Source organism: Pan paniscus, chromosome 11, assembly GCF_029289425.2.
Source record: "Pan paniscus chromosome 11, NHGRI_mPanPan1-v2.0_pri, whole genome shotgun sequence".
Lineage (NCBI taxonomy): Eukaryota > Metazoa > Chordata > Mammalia > Primates > Hominidae > Pan > Pan paniscus.
The window spans coordinates 70,870,053-70,893,616 of record NC_073260.2 but is presented as its reverse complement, the minus strand read 5'-3'; the positions used below and the strand labels follow the sequence as shown (position 1 = coordinate 70,893,616).

Genomic DNA, 23,564 nt, shown 5'->3' with positions numbered 1-23,564 from the left:
TTACTGTTATTTCAAATAGTTGAGCAAGTAGTAATTTAGTGGAGAAAAAGAATAACTTATGTCTCCTTTGCAGCAAGCAAAGAAAGCCAGTTTTACATACTTTGCTTCTCTTGTGGGGAGGCTGTATATTTTGTGTTGATGGAATTAAAGAGATTATACAAATTGAATCCTGTCATTTCAAAAGCATTTTTTTTTTCTCTGTGGTCAAGTTATTATGCACATAAAGCCATTCAACGATAGGTTTTAATACTGCTGAATGCTTTAATTCCCTCTAGCTGGGATGGGAAGTAGTTTTCTATGCTGTTCCAGTGGAGCATTTGCTTACCTGAAAAATTAAAAGATTTTTGAGGCTGAGTTTAGACTTGGCAGAAGAAAGTAGTGGGATGGATTAGTAATGCCTGCTAGGGGCAAGAAGTGAAAGAGTTGGGACATGAAGGCCAGGTATTTGCTAGCCCTGCCTGAAAGCACTATTTTATCCCTTCTTGATTTCTCAGTTGTCTGTTCTAATCACAGGCAATCCAAGGGGCTATTTTTATAATTGATTTATTCAAGTGTTTATTGTGTGTAAGTTGACATAAAGGTGAATGAGAGAAGTACTTGCCTTCTAGGAGTTCAGAGTAGACAGGTAGAAAAAACTCAAGTAAATAGATAAACCAAAGCTATTTTTTAGTGGACAAATGATAGAGCAACTATTAAATAATTCTGCCTAAGGGAGTTGAGCCAGGCTGCAGTGAGGAATGATTCTGATGAAGCAATCTGTCTTGTTATATTAATAAAAGCACAGTGTTGGGAAAGGGCCAGTTCTCCTGGGGGAAATGATGGAGTCAGTGTGATGGGGACATAGAGTGTATCAGGGGAAATGACAGAAGGTGAAACAAGGAAGGTGGGATGGGACTATTTAGAAAGGGAGGGGTAAACCACATGTATCTTATCAATCTAGATACATGTGGCTATTAACCCATGCGACTCCATGAAACTGCTGAGATATGTATCTGAAAAATTGAAATGGCTTGTTCACCTGAGTCGTCATCAAGCCCTGACTTGTCAGAACACTCTTAAAACATCCAGTTGAAATGAACATAGAAGGACTAGAGCATATAGGAATTCAGCTTTAAGAAAGTCACTTCCAAGGATGATGAACATCGTGGCAGATGCCCTTGTTCTGAGATTGTTAGGGCTCTGGCATGTGCTCTGAGCTGAACCGTTACCATTACTGTTACTGTTTTCCTGTAATCCTTGCTGCGGCCCTCTGTGCCCCACTCACACAGTCAACCAAGCCCCAAGGCCAGTACTCATTCCTGTCTCTTCCTTTTCCCTCATCACTCCATCTTATCCGTAACTGCACCCTGTTGGTTCCAGCTCCTAAAGTCATCTAAATCTGTCCACTTCTTTCTACCCACAGTGTTTGTGGCTAAGTCAAGCCCTCACCATCTCTTGCCTGGCTCCGTGGAGCAGTCCTCACTTCAGTCTCCCCACCTCCAATCCTTAGTCCACATTGTGGCCAGAGTGAGATTTCTGAAAGCCCAATCTGATATCATCAGTGAGTTGCAGAGAAGTCAATGATAGAAACAAACAATTGTCAGAGAGGATGGAGAAATGTCAAAGGGTGATCAGTACTCTATAAGTTATATTGGGCAGAATTATGAATTGGAGGTGAGGTATGACAATAAAATGATATGCAGTGTTCTGTAAAGTACCGTGCATACCTTTCCATCAGATACTGAGCAAGTAAAGACATTTTAAAGTGAAAAAAAAATGCTGAGCCTAGAAGTTTCAAAAATCCACATGGGCATGAAATTCAGTCATACTTGTTTAATTAGCTGAAAGTTTATAAAAATTACATGATGGTCAGAGGCAAAAGGAAGAGATGGACAATTTTTTACCCCTCAATTTAAGATAATTATAGGGAAGTCACAGATTTTGTCATAATGCCGTTTCTGAAAATAACACTTTTAGAAGTTATAAAAGCAGTACTTATTCATTAAACAAAATAAGGAAAATATAGAAAAACATAAAGAAAATGGAAATAATCTATAGTTCTCCTAACCAAAGGGAGGCATTGTAAACATATATAGTATATTCCCCTCTTTCTAACCTCAAGTTGCTTTGTGTCTATGGATGTGCCATAATTTTTTTAACTACTCCCCTTACCCCATGAACATTTAGGTTGTTTCTCCTGCCCGCCCCCCTGTATTTTGCTATTATAGACAATAATTCATAGAGCATCTTTTCTATCTTTTGTCTGCATTTTCTAATTATTCTTTAGTGGGATTATTTTTTTCACTTGAAAACCTAGGTGAACAATATATATATATATATTTTTTTTTTTCCTTGAGACATCTTGCTCTGTTGCCCAGGCTAGAATGCGGTGGTGCAATCTTGGCTCACTGCAACCTCCGCCTCCTGGGTTAAGTTGACCCTCCTACCTAAGCCTCCCAGGTAGCTGGGACTACAGGCATATGCCACCACACCCAGCTAATTTTTGTACCTTTTATACAGATGTGGTTTTGCCATGTTGCCCGGGCTGGTCTTGAACTCATGCACTCAAGTAATCCAACTACCTCAGCCTCCCAAAGTGCTAGGATTATAGGCATGAGCCACTCCGCCTGGCTATGTGAAGAATTTTAAGGCCTTCTTACATATTATTTAAACATTTTTTAGAATGACAAAAAAGTTTGGGAAATAGTGATGATGATTGAACAACACTGAGAATGTACTTATTGCCACTGAACCATATGGCTAAAAATTATTAAAATGGTAAATTTTATCCTAGGTATATTTACTATAATAAAAAGGTCAAAAAAGAGAGAAAATGATAAAAAGTGGAAATGTTTTTAATTTTTAAAAAGGATTAATTTTATATTTAAGGACACTAAGAAAATCCTAGGGCCATTTAGTGATATGCATCGAAAGCTTTAAAAAGGCATATACCTTTACATACAGCAATTTTCCCACTAGGAACTCATCCTAATACATTTATAAAAGGTAAAATTATAAACAAAAAAATTCTTTAGAATGCTTCTGCCAGTGTACAGTTCCACTCTCCAGATATTAGTGCTTCCTTGTACACCTATACCCAACCATCTCACTTAATTTTCTTATCTTTTTAGAGTGTCTAAGTCTGTTTTATCCAACTTTTTAATGTTCTTTGAAATCCTGTTAAAACTAAGAATTTTTAGGGCTGGACACGGTGGCTCACGCCTGTAATCCCAGCACTCTGGGAGGCTGAGGTGGGTGGATCACTTGAGGTCAGGAGTTCGAGACCAGCCTGGCCAACATGGTGAAACCCTGTCTCTACTAAAAGTACAAAAATTAGCCGTGCATGGTGTTGTGCCCCTGTAATCCCAGCTACTTGAGAGGCTGAGGCAGGAAAATTGCTTGAACCTGGGAGGTGGAGGTCACAGTGAGCTGAGATCGCGCCACTGCACTCCAGCCTGAGTGAAAGAGCAAGACTCCATCTCAAAAACAACAACAACAACAAAAAACAAAAACAAAAAAAATTTTAAAGGCTCATATTTTTGCTGTATATCTATTGATATGAGAAATTTGAGCAACAGATGAAGGTGGGTGATTTGTTAGTATGCCATGGTTCAGAACTTCCACTGTCAGTGGCCCAACACACAGAAGAAATTTAAGGAGGAGAAAACTATGGGCAGGAAGTGGAAGAAGTGGCACATGAAGGACAGTTATCTGCATACGCTATAGTACTTAACAGGTAATGGCTGAAGTGTAAACTAATTTTTTTATGTTTCTCCTTTAAAGGAATGACTGGATTCGAGTTGGCCTTTGCTATCCATCAAACACAAGTTTTCAAGTTACCTTTGGCTATTTGCAGCGGCAGAATGGCTCATTATCCAAAATCGAAGAATATGAGCCTGTGCATTCACTGGAAGAACTGCAAAGAAAGCAATCTGAGAGGAAATTCTATTTTGACTCCAGCACGGGGTAATTCAGTGAAACCAGGGAATGAGAATTATTACTATTTTTCTTTAATGGTGAAATTGCTAGTTCTTCAGCATCGCGGCTGTTTAGTGAAGCAGCTGATGTGGGTAATTCTCTGCACATCTCTATTAGAGGTTTAGAGGGGAACTAGAATGGCTCATAATTATACTTGGCAGTAGGGATCGAGTGAAGATGTTTGCTGTATACGTATTGAGGCAATTTAGAGAAAGAAATTATCCCTTGTCAATGAAGAATCAGTAGGCCCAGTTGGAAATTACAATAATTTTTTCCCATAATAATGTTCTTCATGTGATTATTTACATGTGATATAGTTCATATTTCAGTGAAAGCTCATTTTTCTCTTCCTGACTTAGGCTATCTTTCAAGTTGACCTTGAGTTTTTGAAAATCACTGTGTAACTGTGGAATATTTGCTTTCAACTTTCTCTAGGCTGCATCTTTCCACTTTTTAATTCCAATCCTGTTCTTCTGGGGTCCTGTTGGTTTTGACTGCTTTTACCCAGTTACAGTCTCTCAGCCTGTGGGCTATGGTAGGCTCCATCTCCTGTACTCTTCCAGCAGGTAGCATGTTCCTTCAGCCTCTCTCCTCACGCAGACATTCCTCCTATATGCCATTGTCTATGCACTATAAAGATACCAATGGAAAGAAGATGCATTTCTTCTGCAAACTCACCGTCCATTGAGGAATGTGGGCATGTAAATCAACTCATTAGAGAAGGAAAGTTTGAATGCTCTCGGTTCTATATTCAATGTGGCTTTTGGATTGCCTCAGAAGTTCAGCCTAGAGTAACCAGTGACATTCTGAGAGGGTGATCCTGGAGCTAATTCTTGAGAAACACTTAGGAGGAGATGGAAAAAGAAGTGGGTGAGATGTCTTACACAGAAGAGACAGTGTGCACAAATGCATGGGGGCATGGTAGAACATGGCATTGCATGTTTGGGGAAAGGCAAGAAGTTCAGAGTGGGGAGAAGGGTGGCGAGATTGACTTGGGGAATGAAGTCGGGGCTCAGTTGTTAAGTGCCTGGTTAGCCTTTAAATAAGATGCAACTCATTTGCCCTCCCAGTCCCCCACCAGCCAGTGTTATCAGCTTAAAAGTTTTATTGTCATAATTGTCTCCAATTTTTAATTTTTCTTTCTTTCTTTTTTTTTTTAAGAGACGGTGTATCCCTATGTTGCCCAGGCTGGAGTGCAGTTCATAGGCATAGTTGTGGTACACTACAGCCTTGATCTCCTGGGCTCAAGTGATACTCCCACCTCAGCCTCACAAGTAGCTGCTGCCACCACACCCAGCATTGATTTTCAATTTTTGATTAGACTTAAACAACTACCTGGACTTTCATTCTGTAGATGATAGAACTTCCAGATTCCCATTTGATTTTCCACAAGAATAAAAAGAATATCCACATTTGGAAGGATAGTCTGGTGACAAGTTAATGATTAAAAGTGTAAAAAGATGGAAAATGCTTTCTGATCTGGGTATTTCAAGAATCCTGAGGTCCTAATTCTTTTTATTAGATTGGTGCAAAAGTAATTGCGAATTGCGGGTTTTGCCTTTTTTTTTTTTTTTAATGCTCTCAGTCCTAGAGATACTCAGTGTGCCATTTGAGCTGATTTATACCTCATAATCTCAACTTTGTACTGTTTATTGACCTCATTAAAGTGTGAATTCTTCATTTCTAGTAATCAATCACACTCGATCAAGTTTTTTTAGAATCTTGACTTCCTTTGGTTTGGAAGGACTGGGTTTGCTGATAGAGATTGAACTGCTACCTGGAAGTTAGACTTTTTCATTCATCTTGGCAGTGGGAAGATAATTCAGAATGGGTGGGATGGACTGTTCATTTTGCCTGGTTTTGGCCCTAATATAGACCGAAGGAACCCAGGTCCATCTGCTCTTCGTAAATATCACAGGAATTGATTTGAGACTTTATCTTGGCCTTAGCCAAAGAAGTCACAGTTCCTGTTTTTATTATTTCAGTTTTATGCCTTAACCAAAAAGATTTATGAATGAGAACAACAAAAAGAATGAACCACACTAATTTACCAAATCCTAAACTCAACACATTATGTATAAAGTGTTCCAAGGAATTTTTGAGCCAAACCAAATTTCATCCCCCCAAATTACCTATCGAACTAATTCAAACCAGAAATCAGCTTTGATATGTTCCACAACAATGGAAGCAGGGTATGAAATATTTCCTAAAGTGTTACTGCATTTGACTTAGGACCCTTGAAGGATAGAAAGAAAACAGAAATAACTATTCATTTTGTAATTTACGTTTTAAGGAAAAGTTACTAATTGGAGGAATATCCCTTTTGGCCATGAGCTGATTTGAGGAATTTTGTAAGTTTTTGAGAATAAGTCTAACTACATGGATTGGTTTCTGTTTTGTGCAGGTTACTGTTTTTGTATCTCAAAGCCAAAAGCCACAGGCATGGCCACAGTTACTGTTCATCTCAGGGATGTGAAAGAGTCAAGATCCAGGCAGCCACAGACTCAAAGGACATCAGTAACTGCATGGCCAAAGCATACCCACAGTACTACAGAAAGCCGTCAGTGGTCAAGCGGATGCCGGCCATGCTCACTGGACTCTGTCAAGGCTGTGGCACTCGGCAGGTAAACAAGGACGAAAAGTGGTCTGTGGCCAAGGAGAAAAAGTCAGAGGGTTTCTTTGCAATAGGAGCACTTTTCTTTGAAACATCTATATTGCCCATTTATGGACATTGCATGGCATCTCCTGAATTTTGGCCCATGCTAAAATGTGAATCGCGTAAGAAGCAAACTAGTTCAAATTTATGACAGAGATACTTGCCCCTGTGATACGTCAGTTTACCCTGAACAACTGCAGATTTTCCACAGTTTAAAATTAGAGGTTGCTATGTTGGTCCTCATTTTTTTTCTTTCTCAGATGTTTGATTCTGTTGCAATATGACTGTTGGATTTACATGCCAGTGATGTAAAAAAGATACTTTGTTTTGTTGGCACAGTGTGAAATTTCTTTTCAAAAATACAGCTAATATGAAAATTGTTTCCTTTTTATAAGGTGGAAATCCGCTCTTATTTTTGAAGCATATGCTATTATATCTATCTGTAATTAAAGTACAGACTATCACATCACTTTATCATTTTTATTTTAAAAAAAAGTACAGACTGACTTTGGTTCAAAATGAAAATGCTTCTTCTAACATTCTTGATTAGATGGCCGCCTACTGGATCTCAAGAAAGCACTGCAATGAAAGTGAACCCAAAATACCAACTAAAATTGGGCATACAGAAGGGGTTCCAAAGGAAATCAGATAGTTCCAAGTGAAAAAACAAAGGATGGAGCTGCCCTGATTTATGTTTCACACAAACAAATATGGGCTAAGGGAAATGGTTCTCAAAGTGTGACCCCCAGACCAGCAGCATCAGGATCCCCTGGAAACTTGTGGAAAATGGGAATTCTTGGGCCCAACCCTCATCCTACTGAGTCAGCAACTGTGGGGCTGCAGCCTGGCAATCTATTTTAACCAGCCCTGCAGCTGATTCTGATACATGTTCACATTTGAGTTCCACTGATAATTTTTTTTAAAAAGCAATAATTACCACAAATATGCATACTGCCTATTAATATGGAGAAAACTAAATCTTTCTTTTCATTTCTTACTGTTCTAAGTGATTTAAGAAAACAAAATTACTTCCACTAATAAGTTCCATATTTCTCTCTTTTTTTTTTTTCATTATTTATATCCATTCATGGCAGTAAGACCAGGAAGAAAGAGGTGGATTTATGTTTCCCACTAGAATGTATAAGTCTTTTTTTGTTTTGTTTTGGTTTTTGTTGTTGTTGTTGAGATGGAGTCTCTCTCTGTTGCCCAGGCTGGAGTGCAGTGGCATGATCTCGACTCACTGCAACTTTGCCTCCCGGGTTCAAGGGATTCTCCTCCCTCAGCCTCCTGAGTAGCTGGGACTACAAGTGCATGTGACCACACCTGGCTAATTTTTGTATTTTTACTAGAGATGGGATTTTGCCATATCGCCCAGGCCAGTCTCTAACTCCTGACCTCAAGTGATCTGTCAGTCTCAGCTTCCCAAAGTACTGGGATTACAGGTGTAAGCCTCTGCACTGGCCAATTTTTTTTTTTTTTTAATGGCAACTCTACTATCACAGTCTTAGTCTCTCATATTTCTGAGCCACCTCTATTCTCTCATACAAGTAAAATCAAAAATAAACCAACCAGAGAAACCAACAACAACAAAAACAACCCTGTATATGAAAGTTATATGATTCCTTGCCAGGCTGATATAATAATCTGACTGTTAAAGTGACATTTTGAGATAGTCTTTGTGGGGAAGTAAATTTTCCAGCCTAATTCTCAAGCTAGATTTGTTAAGACTCTTCAATACTGAAGAGACTTTGTATAATCTATAATAAACATTATAACTTATAAAAATAATTTAATTAACATTGGAAATATTCTAGGCCTATGTTGTTAAATGATTCCATGCACTCATGCTTAGCATTCTTTATCTTTTGTGCATGAAGCATTGATCAGAATTCATTTTTTAAAAATGTATTGATTACTGACTTTGTGCAGTTGCAAAGTAGTTGAAGTCGCTGGGAACATCACTTTTACTTGAAAATTTGTGGGTAATTTTTTTTTTCTTAAATATAGAGGCGGGGTCTCACTATGTTGCCTAGGCTGGTCTCAAAGTCCTGGGCTCAAGCGATCCTCCCACTTTGGCCTCCCAGATTGTTGGGATTACAGATGTGAACCACCATGCCCGGCCTAATTTTTGTTCTGACTGTCAAAACCAAACACATGTATATTAGGAGTAAATAGGAAAATTCACAGGAATTTTTGACCCCAAACTTGGAGACTTCAAAGAACTACCCAGCTTCCGACTTGGGATCATTTTGACTGTTTATTTTTTGTTTTTTGTTTTTTTTGAGATGGAGTCTCACTCTGTCGCCCAGGCTAGAGAGCAGTGGTACGATCTCAGCTCACTGCAACCTTCATCTCCCAGGCTCAAGCAATTCTCCTGCCTCAGCCTCCCAAGTAGCTGGAACTACAGATGTGTACCACCTGCCTGGCTGATTTTTGTATTTTTAATAGAGACTGGAGTTCGCCATGTTGACCAGGCTGGTCTTGAACTCCGGACCTAAGGTGATCCACCCATCTCAGCCCCCCAAAGCGCTGAGATTACAGGCATGAACTACCATGCCCGGCTGATTGTTTATTCTTGCAGGGACGTTTTTAACATTGGTTTATATGGACAGTGTACCTCTAAGTGTTAAATTGTGTGAGAGTTAAGTGTTTTTGAATGAGAAGAGAGCCCTTAGGGAGGAGACAGGTTTTGGAGACTGGGAGTAATTTGGAGGAGTACAGGGAAAAGGGAAGGGCATTCCTGGGAAGGGAACAGCATCAACAAAGGCAGAGTGGCAAGGAAGAGGGTGGAGTGCTCGTGGGAAAGTGAGGCCCTGCCTGAGTGTAACAGCACAGGGAAAAATAGGGGCCTGTCTATAAGGCACAACTCTGTTTATGGAATGCCTTGCAGGTCACAAAGAGGAGTTGAGACCTGCGCATGTTCAAAGTTAGTAAACGTTTCTTAACAGGGTAGTCCTTGTTATCTACACTTCTTTCCTCGTTCCTAGAGTGACTGAGGGACCATGGTCTGAAAAAAACTCTAAAAAATATTTGTGCCTGTTTTTCCATAAAATGTTTACAAAGATTTAAATATAAATATAAAGCACATTTATTTAATCAGTTATGGAACTGAAGTGAACAACAAGAATAATATTTATTTGAAACTGGGATTGCTCCAGAAAATGAGGAACAAATATATACTTACTGTGTTAAGAATATCAAGATGGAATTCTAGGTCATGAAATAAGTACAAAAAGTTCAGAATAAGAAATACAACCACTGGCTTTAATTATAATTAACTTTATATTGAGGGAACCTTTTGGAGGAAGGTAAGAGTTGCCATAAATATGGAACTTCTTCTCTGTCTAGGTGGTGTTTACTAGTGATCCTCATAAAAGTTACCTCCCTGTGCAATTCCAGTCACCTGATAAAGCAGAAACCCAGCGTGGAGACCCGTCTGTTATTTCTGTAAGTACCATCTGGTGTTGTCTTAGTCTGTTGTAGGTGGTATAACAAAATGCCATAAACTAGGTAGCTTATAAACAACAGAAATTGGCTGGGTGCGGTGGCTCACACCTGTGATCCCAGCACTTTGGGAGGCCAAGGTGGGCAGATCATAAGGTTAGATCGAGACCGTCCTGGCTAACATGGTGAAACCCTGTCTCTACTAAAAATACAAAAAATTAGCCAGGCGTAGAGGCGGGTGGGTGCCTGTAGTCCCAGCTACTCGGGAGGCTGAGGCAGGAGAATGGCCTGAACCCAGGAGGCAGAGACTGCAGTGAGCCGAGATCGCGCCACTGCACTCCAGCCTGTGCAACAGAGTGAGACTCTGTCTCCAAAATAAATAAATAAATAAAAATAAACAACAGAAATTTATTTCTCACAGTTCTGGAGGCTGGAAAGTCCAACGGCAAGGCACCAGCAAATTGAGTGTCTGGTGAGCCTGGTTCATAGATGGCGCCTTCTCACTGCGTCCTCACAGGGTAGAACGGTCCAGGGGTCTCTCTCAGGCTTCTTTTATAACAGCACTGATCCCATTCATGGGGGTTACACTGTTGTGTCCTGATCACTTCCCAAAGATTCTACCTGCTAATACTGTTACCTTGGAGATTAGGATTTCAACATAGAAATATTTGGCAGGACACAGACATTCAGACCAAAGCAGATGTGTACACCGTCACAGCTTCTTGCTTTTATCTTCTATCTTGGTGACATGAATTACTTCTGGCTATAGTCACTGGTTTGTCATCACATTTTCTATTGTTGGTAGCAAGCAATACAATAGAGGTATAAATACCTCCTAAACATTTGTGTTTTTAAATACATTTAAGAAATGTTTTTTTCCTGAGTAGATTGTGTTTATTCATTAACCTTATTCTTTGAAACTTAAAATAAGCTTCAAGATTGTTTAAGATATGGGAAATTAAAGTTTTAACATCTCTTCGGCCTTTTATTTTAAGGTTGCCTCTTCTCTATTTTTTCAGTTGAGGAAAATAAAGATGCAAAGTGTTAGTTGTCTTTTCTAAGTGGCTTGATGGAAGTATAGACATGAGTTGCAGTGTCAACATTAGCGTTTGCGCATAGAGCAAGGTTAGCCACTGAGAACCAGGTCTCAGCATGTGGCCTGTCCAAAATCAGGTTGACCTAGGTGCCACCATACAAAGAACTCTTTGGGTGACAGGTATCCAGCCTTTCAAGTAATACTCAGCCAAGGCCTGTGCCATCTCATGTGGTCTTTTTAGGGGCTTGGTTTTTTTAGTGGTGGGCAACATAATCACAAATCCATATATATGTGGAGAAAATTAAATTTTACTTTTTTTCTTAATTTTTTTATTGTCATAAAGTACACATAAACTTTACTATCTTAACCATTCTCAAGTGGGCAGTTCAGTGGCATGAAGTCCATTCATATTGTTGTACAACCATCACTACCATCCAGCTCCGGAACTTAAGTTCTACTTCACAACTCTGAATTAAGACTATCCCTATGTAACTGTAGCTCAAAGATTCTTGGTTTTTGTTGTTGTTGTTGTTGTCGTTTGTTTGTTTGTTTGTTTGTTTTTGAGACAGGGTCTCCCTCTTCACCCAGGCCAGAGGGCAGTGGCGCAATCTCGGCTCACTGCACCCTCCACCTCCCAGGCTAAATTGATCCTCCCACGTAGCTGGGACTAAAGGCACATGCTTTAGTCCCACTTGGTTAATTTTTAAAATATTTTTTATAGAGATGGAGTCCCACTGTGTTGCTCAGGCTAGTCTTGAACTCCTGGGCTCAAGTGATCTTCCTGCCTTGGCCTTCCAAAGTGCTGGGATTACAGGTGTGAGCCACCACACCAGGTTAAAGATTCTTCAAGTCTGTGTTTATGCTTGTTCCCCTCCTTTAGCAGTCCTGCATTTTGTAATACACCCGTGATGTAATTTTATTGGCATGAAAATTGCTAGTTCAGCATCTGAATGCAGTCAGCTGCATGAGGAACCTGATCCCAGCCTGTTAGCATGGTAACTGGTGGGAGTTGCATGAGGGAAGCAGGTGGGTGCTGAGTCTCACTGTTCTAGTAGTTTACTAGGTGAGAGAGAGAGAGAGAGAGGAGAGAGAGAGAGAGAGAGGAGAGAGAGAGAGAGAGAGAGAGAGAGCGTTTTGCCAAAATAAAAATAAAAATAAAAATAAAAAAATCTCAGGCAGGCTATGCCCCAGAGTCTGAAAACATTGTTTGACTCCGTTGTTACACACTGGGTGCCTGGGACTCTAGAAAAGTCATATTTATCCCCAATACTTTTTACATTCATTATCTGAAAACTCTTCCCTAAGATCTGGGATTGCATTAGGGTTTTTTGGTTGTTTTTTTTTTTTTTCTTTTTTTTTTTAAGACAGAGTCTCGCTCTGTCATCCAAGCTGAAGTGCAGTGGCTTGATCTTGGCTCACTGCAACCTCTGCCTTCCAAGTTCAAGAGATTCTCCAGCCTCAGCCTCCCGAGTAACTGGGATTACAGGTGCTAGGCACCATGCCCAGCTAATTTTTTTATTTTTAGTAGAGATGGGGTTTCACCATGTTGGCCAGGGGGCTGGTCTTGAACTCCTGACCTCAGGTGATCCACCCTCCTCGGCCTCCCAGAGTGTTGGGATTACAGGCATGAGCCACTGCACCCAGCTGGTTTGGGGTTTTTTTTTTAAGACAGTGTCTTGCTATGTTGCCCAGGTTGACCTTGAACTCCTAGACTCAGGTGACCCTTCTACCTCAGCCTTCCAAGTAGTTGAGATCACAAGCATGGGCCACAGTACCTTGCTTTGCTTTAGTTTTCATGGAAAGTATTGTGGGTTTTTTAAGCAACAGGCTTTGGGGATACTTTTCATGGGGGCAGTCTGAGTATGTTGAGGACTGTTAGGTATTTTTTTTCTTAAATGCACCTCAATTTTAAGTAGTGAGATTTAAAAACATAAGGAAATCATGTCTAGTCTTTCCACTTATAAAATTTACTTCAAACGCTTCCAGAACTATTTTCACTGGATTGGTGCAATTAGCTAAAGGGCTTTTTTTTTTTTTTTTTTCCCCCTGAGACAGAGTCTCACTCTGTCACCCAGGCTGGAATGCAGTGGCACCATCTCCGCTCACTGCAGCCTCCACCTCCTGGGTTCAAACGATTCTCCTGCCTCAGCCTCCCAAGTAGCTGGGATCACAGGCATGCACCACCACTCCCGGTGTATCTCTAAGTAGAGATGGAGTTTCACCTTGTTGGTCAGGATGGTCTTGAACTCCTAACCTCAGGTGATTCACCCACCTCAACCTCCCAAAGTGCTGGGATTGGATTACAGGCGTAAGCCACCACACCTGGCCTTAAAGTGCCATTTTGAATACCAGTGAGATCAAAAGTGATTAGAAGTAAAATTTAAATATTATAATTTCCCCAGGCATGGACAGGTGTAGTGGTAAGAACATTTCTCCTTTGTTAGCCTTTAGCATACTTTATAATTTTACACCTTATAAACAGGAACAGTGCCTATTGGGTTTAATTAGTGCTTAGTTGTTTTGTTTTGCTCCTTCATTTTTGGCTGAGAAATTAATGATATTTGGAAATATCTGGAGTTCCTTTTTCTTGAAAAGGTCACAAACCACTGATTTAAAGAGGATGACTTTGAAAATTTAGCTCACAATAGTTGTGAAATAAATGTAGTAGTACTTTGTAGCTTAAATTCCGGTAAAATTATCGCTTTGTCATTTTGATCTCAGAGGAGAGCTATTATTTGTAGCAAACTACAAATATAAACTAACGTGGAATTCTGTGGATCAAGGCATGATACATATTTATATGTGTGTGTGTGTATTTTTTTCTGAACCAATATGACAATAAGCCATCTACGCTGAAGTACAGAGGCAGCCACCTATCATTGACTTATAAAGCTTTGACCCCAGTGAGAGTGTGTGTAAGAAGGAATACCTTGAACACTTCAGAGTGAAGTCACCCAGCTTAGCTGAGTGGGGGCCACCATGCCTTGCTCAAAGCAGCTTCTCCAGTCAGCAAACATCAGTCAAGGCAGAATCTATAGGCAGTGCCTAGGAACACAGGCGCAATTTCAGATGGTGAGGAAAAAGCAAGTGAAGCACACAATTTGAATCTTGGAAATATACTTTGAATCATGGGTTTAGAAGACACAGGGAAAGGGCCGGAAAAATGAGTCATCCTGCAGATGTTCTCAAAATGATGATGACAGCAGAAGATGTTTTTGCATTCTCAGGTCAATGGCACTGACTTTACCTTCCGAAGTGCAGGCGTCCTCCTCCTTGTTGTGGATCCGTGCAGCGTTCCATTCCGCTTGACGGAAAAAAAGGTTTTTCCTCTTGCTGATGTCAGTCGCATTGAAGAGTATTTAAAAACAGGCATCCCTCCAAGGTAGGTCAAGCTTGTGCTGTAACAGGGAAAAGCCACCTTAAAGATGTGGAGTGTTCCAAACTGATAATGCCTGGTCAAGTCCGATTTTTTACTTTCTGGACATCTCAGGGCACTATGCAAGGTGTTCATTCCTCTCCTACCTCAGATTGACGCCCATGTCATCTAAGCTGCTTATCATTGACAAGCCATTGCTTACCTGTGGCAGAACTTGGATGTTGCAACATTTTGCAAAATGGTGGGAAGGCTCTTCGGAGGAAAAAAGCTCATTATTTGGAACATTACTATCCCACTTTTTATTTTATTTTATTTTTGAGTCTCGTAAAACAAATATCAGAGCATTATACTTTTTAGTATTAAGTTGATATACTTTGTCCACAACTCCCTCAGAAGGCTTATTACTATTTTGAAGTGATTTTCCAGGCAGTTTACCTTTGCAGCCCTCTGTCCCACTGATGGTCTTGGACAGCATTGTACTATGATTGTGATACAGGAAGTCATCACCTGGGTTACTCGGAAATGACTGGAAAAGAGTAAATTGATTTTTGAAGTGGTTGAGTGTGCAATCGCTCTTACAGAGCACTAGTCTGATTGGTTTTCTTTGATGTCTCTGAAGAAAGCTGCACAGGAGAGAAATCTTTCTTTTTCTGGGTTGGTGAGACCCTGCCTGGAGGCAAGGAGATGAACTCAGGGTGTTTTCTGCCTTTGCCGCAGATGTTGATTTATACACCCGCTTTCATTTAATGGAACCATTAAGGAAGGAACTTAAGCTTTCCCCAAATTAAAGGCCTATCTAGCTTTAGAATCATTTTCCAATAGCTTATGCTTTATAGAACCGGATGCCAATAAATTCTATGAAGTCACTGGATTATTTGGATGTAACATTAAATGTATACATGTAGTTCTGTCTTCTGGCTTAAGACACTTGTACAGCCTCAATTTTCTTGCAGGATTTAAAGATTTTTCCTAATGTTGAAAATACATGCACTCACTTCCCCTAAAACAATCCAGGACATAAATCTCACCACAAATATTTAGGACAACATGGTAGTCCTGCAAGGTACCCCATAGATTTAAGAGGTAAAACCAACTCATTAACAGAAAGGCTTTTAAGATACTGGTAATGCTGTTTCTTGATCTGCCTCTGGTTATGCAGATAGGTTGCGTTTGCAAAAATTCAGTGTGTATGTTGCATTTTAACAAAGTGTTAAGAAGGTATGGAGCAACTGGCAGTGACTTCTAGGGAGACTGAGCACGTGTCTATGTGTATAGGGTTGCGGGGTGACCTGTAAATGATCTTATGGGTAATTCTGACCTATTGAAGAAGGTCAGGTCTGCAGGGTAGCCGTGCTTAGACTGCTGCACTAATTTTAGATTGTGTCACCACTGCTTTAGAAAGACTACAGTAGGCCAGGCACGGTGGCTCACACCTGTAATCCCAGCACTTTGGGAGTCTGAGGCAGGAGGATCACCTGAGGTCAGGAGTTCGAGACCAGCCTGGCCAACATGGTGAAACCTCATCTCTACTAAAAATACAAAAACTAGCCGGCACGTTGGTGGCACCTGTAATCCCAGCTACTCGGGAGGCTGAGGCAGGAGAACTGCTTGAACCTAGGAGGCAGTTTGCAGTGAGCCAAGATTGTACCACTGAACTCCAGCCTGAGCAACAGAGCGCGACTCTGTCTCTAAAAAAAAAGAAAGAAAGAAAGACTACCATAAAGAACCCATACCAGCATGAAACTTAAGGTACTTAATCTTAAGAACCATCAAGACCCACATTAAGACATACCACACAAATTTCAACTTCCTGTAGGTATCCTTGATGACTCTGAAAATAAATCAATCTAATGTTATCTTTTAATTAATAAGAGCTACTCAGAGCCCCCTAAACTCTGATTTGTTCTTGAAAATTTTTGTTTCAGTAATACTGGCCAAGAGTTCAGGCACAGTGGCTCATGCCTATAATCCCAACACTTTGGGAGGCCATGGCGGGACGATTGCTTGAGGCCGGGAGTTCAAGACTAGCCTGGGCAATGTAATGAGACCCTGTCTCTATAAAAAATTTAAAAATTATCTGGGTATGTGGGCACATACCTGTAGTCTCACCTACTGAGGAGGCTAGGACAGGAAGATCCCTTGAGCCCAAGAGTTTGAGGCTGCAGTAAACTATACTTGCATCACTGCATTCCAGCTGGGGTGACAGAGCAAGGGCCCTATCTCTAAAAAAACAAAACAAAACAAAAATAGTTGCCCAGGCTGGAGTGCAGTGATGTGTCCACAGCTCAATGCAGTCTTGACCTCTCAGGCTCAAGTGACCCTCCTACTTCAGCCTTCCAAGTAGCTGGGACTACAAGTGCACACCACCAGCCTGGCTTGTTTTTTTTTGTTTGTTTGTTTCTGTTTTTAATTTTATTATTTTTCTAATTTTTTGTGGAGATGGAGTTTTGCTGTGTTTCCCAGGCTGGTCTTGAACTCCTGGGCTCAAATGATCCTCTCATCTCAGCCTCCCAAAGTGCTGAAATTAAAGGCATGAACCACTGCACCCGGCTGGCCAAGAACATTTCTGATTAAAGTTTTTGAAAGAGTGAGTTTGTATGTACACACACACACACACACACACACACACACACACACAGAAAATAAATACATTATTAAATATATTGCTAAAGGATATGCAACAGAAGTTGAATAAAAGGAGAGACTCTGTTTCTGAATGGAAAATTAATAAATGTTAATTTCATGGACCAGTTTCATGGAAGATAATTTTTCCGTGGACTGGAGGTGGAGGGGGATGGTTTCAGGATGATTCAAGTGCATTACATTTACTTAGTTAAAATATAAATTTGACACATTTCCATTAGTGTCCCAAAAGGTACTTTTCTACTGTACTTGACAGTTGATACTGTAGTTCATCTGGAAGAATAAATGAGAAAGTAGTAAAATATAAACAAATTACAGTAATACAAGGGGCTTGTTTTTATCAAATATTAAAATGGACCATGAAGCCATAGGCCAGCATAGTTTTGGCAGAGAAGAGCAAGATCAGAGAAGAACGGAGAATCCACAGATAGGTCCAAGTATGTATGTTGGCTTACTATGTGACAAAAATGGCAATTCAAACCATGGAAAACACATTTAGTCGTTTATTTATTTTTAGAATTGTGTTTATCCATTTATTTAATAAATAGATAATAGAACTTAAATAAATAGAGTATTTGAAACAAAACAAAACCATTCTCCCATGTTACAGTAGACTTACTCCCTGATAGACAATGGAGAAGGAAGGGTGAGGGGTGGATGACAGGAAATTACTGAATAGGCACAGTGTACATTATTTGGGTGATGGATACCCTAAGTGCCCTGACTTCACCACTATGCAATCCTATGTATGTAATGAAATTGCACTTGTGCCTCACAAATTTATACAAATTATAAACAACAACAACAACAATAGACTATTCCCTAAAAGAGCTGTGCCCCAGACCATCCACTAGGTCAGCAGTCCCCAGCCTTTTTGACATCAGGGACTGGTTTCATGGAAGATAATTTTTCCATGGACCGGAGGTGAAGGGGGATGGTTTCAGGATGATTGAAGCACATTACATTTACTGTGCACTTTTTTTCTATTATTATTACATTGCAATATATAATGAAATAATTACACAGCTCACCATAATGTAAAGTCAGTGGGAGCCCTGAGCTTGTTTTCCTGCAACTAGATGGTCCCATCTGGGGATGATGATCAACAGATCATCGGGCATTAGATTCTCAGGAGCACACAACCTAGATCCCTCACATGTGCAGTTCCCAATAGGGTTCTGCTCCTATGAGAGTTGAATGCCACAGCTGACCTGACAGGAGGCGGAGCTCAGGCTGTAATGCAAGTGTTGTGGGGTGGCTGTAAATACAGATGAAGCTTTGCTCGCCTGCTCACCTCCTGCTGTGCAACTTGGTTCCTAATCTACTGGTACCCATCCATGGCCCAGGGGTTGGGAAGCCCTGCACTAGGTGAACTTACGTAAATGATTTGGTTTCTGTATGCATTACCCCTTGTAAGACCAACGTGTGAAGCCCATGGTGGTGGGGTGGAAGAGTGGGAATTGGATGGAAAATCATCTAGGCTTTTTTCTTTTTGGAGTTCTGCTTTCATCTAATATTTCTATTCAGCAGTCAGTTCAGAAAGATACTCAGTAGTAAGATACTCATGCTGAAGGATTGAAATTGGCTCTGACTTTCTAAATTTCACATACAGGTCCATTGTTCTGTTGAGCACAAGAGGAGAAATAAAGCAGTTGAACATTTCACACTTACTAGTACCTCTGGGATTAGCCAAACCAGCTCATCTTTATGACAAAGGTTTGTATTTGTATTATTCCATGAAGTTCTTACAGGGCCAGCAACATAGGTAATTTTATGGTGCAATTCAGCTACCAGACCATTTTCATGAGCTTGTTTGCTGGAGTGGGTATGATTAAGATGATTTCTAAATAAGGGCACAATGTGAGAGGAAGTGTGTTGGGATGTGGTTTGTTATCTGGGGCAAAAGGTGGGTGGTGAGAGTTCATTTGCTGATGTAAGGAAGTGCAGAGTTTTTTAATAGCTGCCTTTGTTTTGTTCACCTCCGACTCACCTCCTATATTCTCTTGCTGGAATGTAGCTATAAAAATTGATTTTTTTTCTTTTTCTTTTTTTTTTTTTTTTAGGGAGTACCATATTTTTGGGATTCAGTGGAAACTTTAAACCATCATGGACTAAGCTATTTACCAGTCCTGCTGGACAGGGCCTTGGGGTGCTTGAACAATTCATACCTTTGCAGCTGGACGAATATGGTTGTCCCAGAGCCACCACTGTCCGCAGAAGAGACCTGGAACTGCTAAAGCAAGCTTCAAAAGCACATTAGAGACTAACTGTAACTTAAGTGCTGGGGGAAAAAAAATGTGAACTAACTTATTTAATTTATGGCATTTTAAAATGACACTGTTAACCCAACGGAACCATTTTCCAGTTTGATACAGAATGGGGAGAAAAGAAAGCATTTGAAATTATTGCTTGGATACCAGCTTCATGCACCTTCTAGTTGTATAAAATGTTAAAGACGTTGTTTGTATTTGTAAGGCTGGTGTATTCAGAGAGCAGATCTCTTATTCCTCACTTTCCACCCCCGTATTTTGTAATGACCATGAGCAATGCTTTTACTTTTTGTATAATGGGGTGGGGTGGAGTGGGGGCTTCTGAGAGTCAGCCTGAGGTCTTTAGAGGACCAGCTATTGTAGCACCTTGGATACTTGAAGTCTAATGCTCAGTTGGGTCAGATGGCGGTTGACTTGGTGGCTGGCATGTTCAGCAGTGCCTGGGGCCCTGTTTCTGGGCAGCCTTTGAGGATTTTCTATGATATTGAATGACAGTTTTAAGTGGCAGCTCAGGCCCAGCTCATGCCCTTTTTTGCCTGGACATGTGCTATTTTTATTCACTTATATATCAATTACTTGTAAGGGTTAAACTTTCAAACAGGAAGTATATTGGGACAAAAGGGCTCTTGGGGATTAGATATCCCTTAATCTGTGACCATTGGGCAAAAAATTTTCCTGCAGCAAAAGTCTGAGGCTGTTGGGACCATTTTTGCAGCTTTAATCCTTAGCCTCTTTTGACTGTATATTTGTGTTTAAAATGCAGAGCTCAACTGAATATTTCCTTTTTTGTTTTGTTTTGTTTTGTTTTAAGAAGTAGGTTGTTTTCCTGAACCGTAAACTTGTATCATTTTAACTTGCACAAAGGAAGTCTGTTCTTGGTATTGCCCTTGCACTTGGGTTTTTTGTTACTGTTTTGTGTGGATTTTTTAGAGCTTTTCTGTTCACCCTCCTGCCAGGAAAATCCCAGAAAGCTTAATGATACCCCAAAATGATTACACCCAGGGAGGAAAAAAAGGAGCGCTTTCCAGGGTCAGAATCGTGGAGAGAATACTCAGAAATGAACCTCTTTAAAGCCTTACAGGAATGAGTCACTCTTACTTAATGAAATGTTAAAGCCAATTAAAAAGCGTGCTGTGATGCCCAGCTTCCCTTTCCACAGGGTGCATGCATCTCCTGCTGGTGAATCACATGCGGCAAGAGGCAACTGGCTCCACAGCCTGGGATGCTGCTGTACCAAGAGGAAAGAAGCAGCAAAATGCCTTTATGTTGTTCTAAACCCCCCACGCATAAAGTGTAGAGGAGGGATGGCCAAGGGTGGGTGGTAGAAAGTGTGTTCAGGCTGACACTGGCAGTGAGTACAGATAATTTCACTTTCCTCTTCCAGGGTCAAAGGCTGATGGCCTCTACCTTTGTATCCAGGAGAAACTGCAGAGCAGCCCTGTGACTTTACAAAATATGCTACCTCAAAGTGCTACCGATAAACGTTTCTAACTGTAAGTGCCCTTACTAAGGGCACATGTCTTAATCAAAGTTAGTTTTTTGTTTTCTGGTTTTTTTTTTTTTTTTTTTTTTGTATATTGATGAATGAGATCTTACCTATTAAATATATTATTGGATCATGGTTCCTGAAGGTCATTAAAGTTTGAGTGTGAGTGTGTGTGTGTGTGTGTGTGTGTGTTTTATGACTTAAATATCTTTATGTGTGTTTTTTAGAGCTTGGTTCTTTAAAGATTTGGAGAAGATATGTAAATTACCAAGGCACTTGGTTTTTCTGTTTCATATACTAATAATCAGGGCCTAAGTTAAATAAAAATATGTGTGCATGTATTTTATATATGTGTGTATGTGAATTTATTTATTATTTATTTTATTATTATTGTTATTATTATTATTTTTGAGATGGAGTCTCGCTCTGTCACCCAGGCTGGAGTGAGGTGATGCAGTCTCAGCTCGCTGCAACCTCCACCTCCCGGGTTCAAGTGATTCTCCTGCCTCAGCCTCCCAAGCAGCTGGGATTACAGGCACCCGCCACCATGCACTGCTAATTTTTGTATTTTTAGTAGAAGTGGGGTTTCACCGTGTTGGCCAGGCTGGTCTTGAACTCCTGACCTCAAGTGATACTCCTGCTTCGGCCTCCCAAAGTGCTGGCATTACAGGCATGAGCCACTGCGCCTGGCCTGTATGTGAATTTATATCTCTATCTATAAATTTAAAATTCCAGATTCCAGCTGTAAAGAAGTTACTGACGGAACTGAGGAAGACAATTGGTGGACAGAATCCACCAAGTAAATATTGTAAGAGTAAGCTTCAGAAGGGCAGGGACTGTATTCTCCAAGGCAGAGTTTCTCCATCTTGGCTGCACACTGGAATTACCTGAGGAGCTTTAAAAAAAATATAGAGGCCTGGACTTTACTCCCTTCCCCCCAGATTCAGATTTAATTGGTGTTGGGTGCAGCCTGAGCACTGGAATTTTTTTTAAAGCTCCCCGGATGATTCTAATATGCAGCCAGGTTTCGGAACCACGGCACTAATATAATAGGCCCACTGTTTAACTCCAGTCTGTAATTTTTTTGTGACTAAAACAAAATTGCATTTACCTATTATTTTTATTTGCGTTTCCTATGTTACTCACAAAACTCCCAGCCATAAACAAAGCATTTCTCTATTGTCTCTTTTTAATAGAAGCTTTTAATACAGTTTTTAGTCCTCAGTCCTCTCAAATCATTAAATTGGTTCTATACACTGATATATACATTTCAGGGAATTGGGAGCTAGCAATCTGTTCTATTTCTACCAAGAAAATATATTCAAAGGTGATTTATAAGTTCGTAAGCATTTTCCATCAGGTGAGGCAGTTGGTTGAGCTCCAAAAATGTGGTCGTCCACAAATCAGCCAGCTGACGAGAAACACAGAGGGCTCTCATGTATCCACAGACTGGGGTTTAAGTCTTCGCTGTGATTCCTGCCTCTCCACCTGAGTCAGCATGCCATATATTATCTTCAGAGGCTGGAAGAGAGTGCTGGCAAGAAGATGAAAGGCAGACGCACCATCTCATGGACTATGACTGCAAAGCAGCCTCTAAGCTGATGTTTAGACTCGGGGATGGGAAGAGAGGATTTATGACTCCTCTGTTCTCTAACTTCATCAAGAGACAACACATCCTCATGCCATTAAAGTGGGTTACTTTGTCTTGAGGAGGGGAAGGTAATGAAGTGACAGATTGAGGCTTGAGTGCTTTAGATAACTACAGTACGTTTTCATTCCTTAAGAGATGAGGTCATGTTTGGATGTGTCTGGTTGAGAAGCATTTCAGTAAGAAGGAATGAGCTTAGTTAGTTCAAGTGTTTTTTTCTGTTATTCCTAGTAGATAAACACAATACATAGATTCAATGATGACAATGTTTGTTAATTTCATCATGCAGAGTTGGAGCTTACTTCTGGAATTCTTATTTGGTTTTCAGATACTTATTAAACAATGTTTAATAACCTGAGAAATTCCCCTGGAGGTAAAGACCTTTAATAGGGCAGCAGATTTGTATCATTACTGTTAGTCTTAACTTGGTTATAACCCAGTGGGCTGGAAATGTGAGCAGACACTATTTAAGCTAGTTTTCAACAAAAGGTCACGGAGGGAAAAAAAATAAAGGAACTCCATTCCTGGGTCCTTGCTCACAAATGGCAAAATGCTGTTCACGACTTGCTAGACCATTTGAGTCATTTGGAAGAGAAAAGGTTTTTTTGTTTTTCCCTTATTTATCTTCAATTTGAGAAAAAAACTAATAAAAGGATGCTTCAGTAGGCCCTGGTGTTGTGGATAAGGGCACGCACACTTTTTATTTTTATGTGGTAAATTTAGAGAATGACTGACTGAACTGTGATTTCTAAATGAGGAACTGTGCCCCACAGGACATCCAAAATTTTCAGCCATAGCAAGCTGTGAACATGTTATATCTGAAAATACAGCAAAGGGTGGACCAGAAAACATCTTTATAGGTGTGTTTTTGTAATTTTCCTAAGAGGGACAAAATAATTAGTCTAAATATGAAAAATTAAGTTTTAAAGTTCATCCATAGAAAAGCTGGCTTCATGATCACAATTGAAAAATCCGAGTTGGCAAACCTCTGCCTGCAATTCTGAGCTAGGAATCGTTTTTATGTTTTTAAATATAACAAAAGAAAGAA

The 23,564-nt window shown here is 40.2% G+C and overlaps 1 protein-coding gene across 2 annotated transcripts in view; it reads left to right on the top strand.

Moving 5' to 3' along the window:
- The window catches only part of CEMIP2 (cell migration inducing hyaluronidase 2), a 182,104-nt gene extending 160,890 nt beyond the window's left edge, over window positions 1-21,214 (top strand). For both annotated transcript variants that reach the window (XM_055091895.2, XM_034967570.3), the window contains 6 exons: window positions 3,763-3,945; window positions 6,362-6,581; window positions 9,962-10,060; window positions 14,321-14,475; window positions 18,725-18,828; window positions 19,176-21,214. In XM_055091895.2, coding sequence (XP_054947870.1) covers window positions 3,763-3,945; window positions 6,362-6,581; window positions 9,962-10,060; window positions 14,321-14,475; window positions 18,725-18,828; window positions 19,176-19,372 — 958 coding nt within the window. In that variant the 3' untranslated portion in view covers window positions 19,373-21,214. The remainder of the gene's footprint in view (window positions 1-3,762; window positions 3,946-6,361; window positions 6,582-9,961; window positions 10,061-14,320; window positions 14,476-18,724; window positions 18,829-19,175) is intronic.
- Window positions 21,215-23,564: the final 2,350 nt, after the last annotated feature.